This window comes from Phytophthora parasitica, assembly GCF_000247585.1.
Source record: "Phytophthora parasitica INRA-310 unplaced genomic scaffold supercont2.56, whole genome shotgun sequence".
Taxonomy (NCBI): Eukaryota; Oomycota; class Peronosporomycetes; order Peronosporales; family Peronosporaceae; genus Phytophthora; species Phytophthora nicotianae.
Genome location: NW_008649042.1, coordinates 215,819 through 216,989, shown reverse-complemented (window position 1 = coordinate 216,989; position 1,171 = coordinate 215,819). Strand labels below are relative to the sequence as shown.

Sequence of the window (1,171 nt, the reverse complement as noted above, 5' to 3'; positions counted from 1 at the left end):
AGCGCACCCGCCTCGAAGGCAGCTTTGAACGGTGGCAGGAAGTAGTTTAGCAGGTCGAAGTCCGGCATGTTCACGTTGTCTCTGTCATGACCCGTGGGCGTCTTGGAATATCCGATGAAGTGCTTGATGCATGCAGCTGTCTGGTTGTAGCTCTGCAGTCCGCGGACGAGAGCAGCGCCCATGACAGATGCCAAATACGGGTCTTCACCGAACGTCTCGTATGTGCGGGCCCAAAGCGTGTTTTGGGAGATATCCAAGATGGGACCAAACACCCAACTGATTCCAGCGGCCTCAGTGTCGCGAGCAGTGATACGAGCCACCTCGTAGACCAGGTCGGGGTTGAAACTAGCTCCGCTGTTGATCTGCTGAGGCATCAGCACAGAACCGTCGACGTAGTTGGCGCCATGAACGGAGTCAATACCGTAGATGATGGGGTGGCCTCCGTTCTCCTCCATGGAGATCTCCTGGATACGCTGGATGATAGAGCGGAACTCGGAGGCGTTGTAGCCGTAGCTTCCATTGACTGGTCCGTCCCAGTACGTGTTGAGGTACGATCCGACGTGCTGCTTGGCGAACGAACGCACCGCGGTTTCGTTCAGCGTTCGTGTAGTACCATTCATGACGGTAGCGAGGGTAAGCTGAGTCATTTGCCCCAATAGTTGATCCGCGGAGAAGCCATCGACGATGGCCTGAGCTTGAGCATCGTAGGCGTCACCAGCAGTAACCGCTGATGCTAGTACTGCCGCAGAGCAAACGGCGGCAAACCAGGACTGAAGCATTGTACTGAGTGAACACCTCGTCGAGGTACTGCGATGTGCAGTAGGAAATTTGAAGAGTGAGGCCCGCTTTCAGCCGAATACTGCGGAGCTGGGAGGAATAAACGTTTGAAGTGGGTGTCTCAACTTGGTGCATATGCTAAGGACCCCATCTGCGGAAAACACAACGTGGCTATTCGGATGCGCCGGTCCACAACGCGTACAAGCATGTTTACTGTGAGCTCTAAGCAATTCAATAGAACGAATGTTTGATTGTCATGTTGTACAGTTTACAGCAGAACTGGCAGTGCCAAGTTGGCAAGTGAATTCGCTCAAAGACAAGACACTGCTAGTATAATGCAGACTGACGTCATCAAATGGCAAGTTTGTGGTTATGGGATCACCTCCGTGTGTAT

The 1,171-nt window shown here is 53.2% G+C and overlaps 1 protein-coding gene across 1 annotated transcript in view; it reads right to left on the bottom strand.

Moving 5' to 3' along the window:
* PPTG_16224 (hypothetical protein) overlaps positions 1-779 on the bottom strand; it is a gene marked incomplete at both ends in the record, with an annotated part of 3,916 nt that extends 3,137 nt beyond the window's left edge. The window contains one exon of the mRNA XM_008913849.1: positions 8-779. Coding sequence (XP_008912097.1) covers positions 8-779 — 772 coding nt within the window. The remainder of the gene's footprint in view (positions 1-7) is intronic.
* Between the last annotated feature and the right edge of the window lie 392 nt (positions 780-1,171).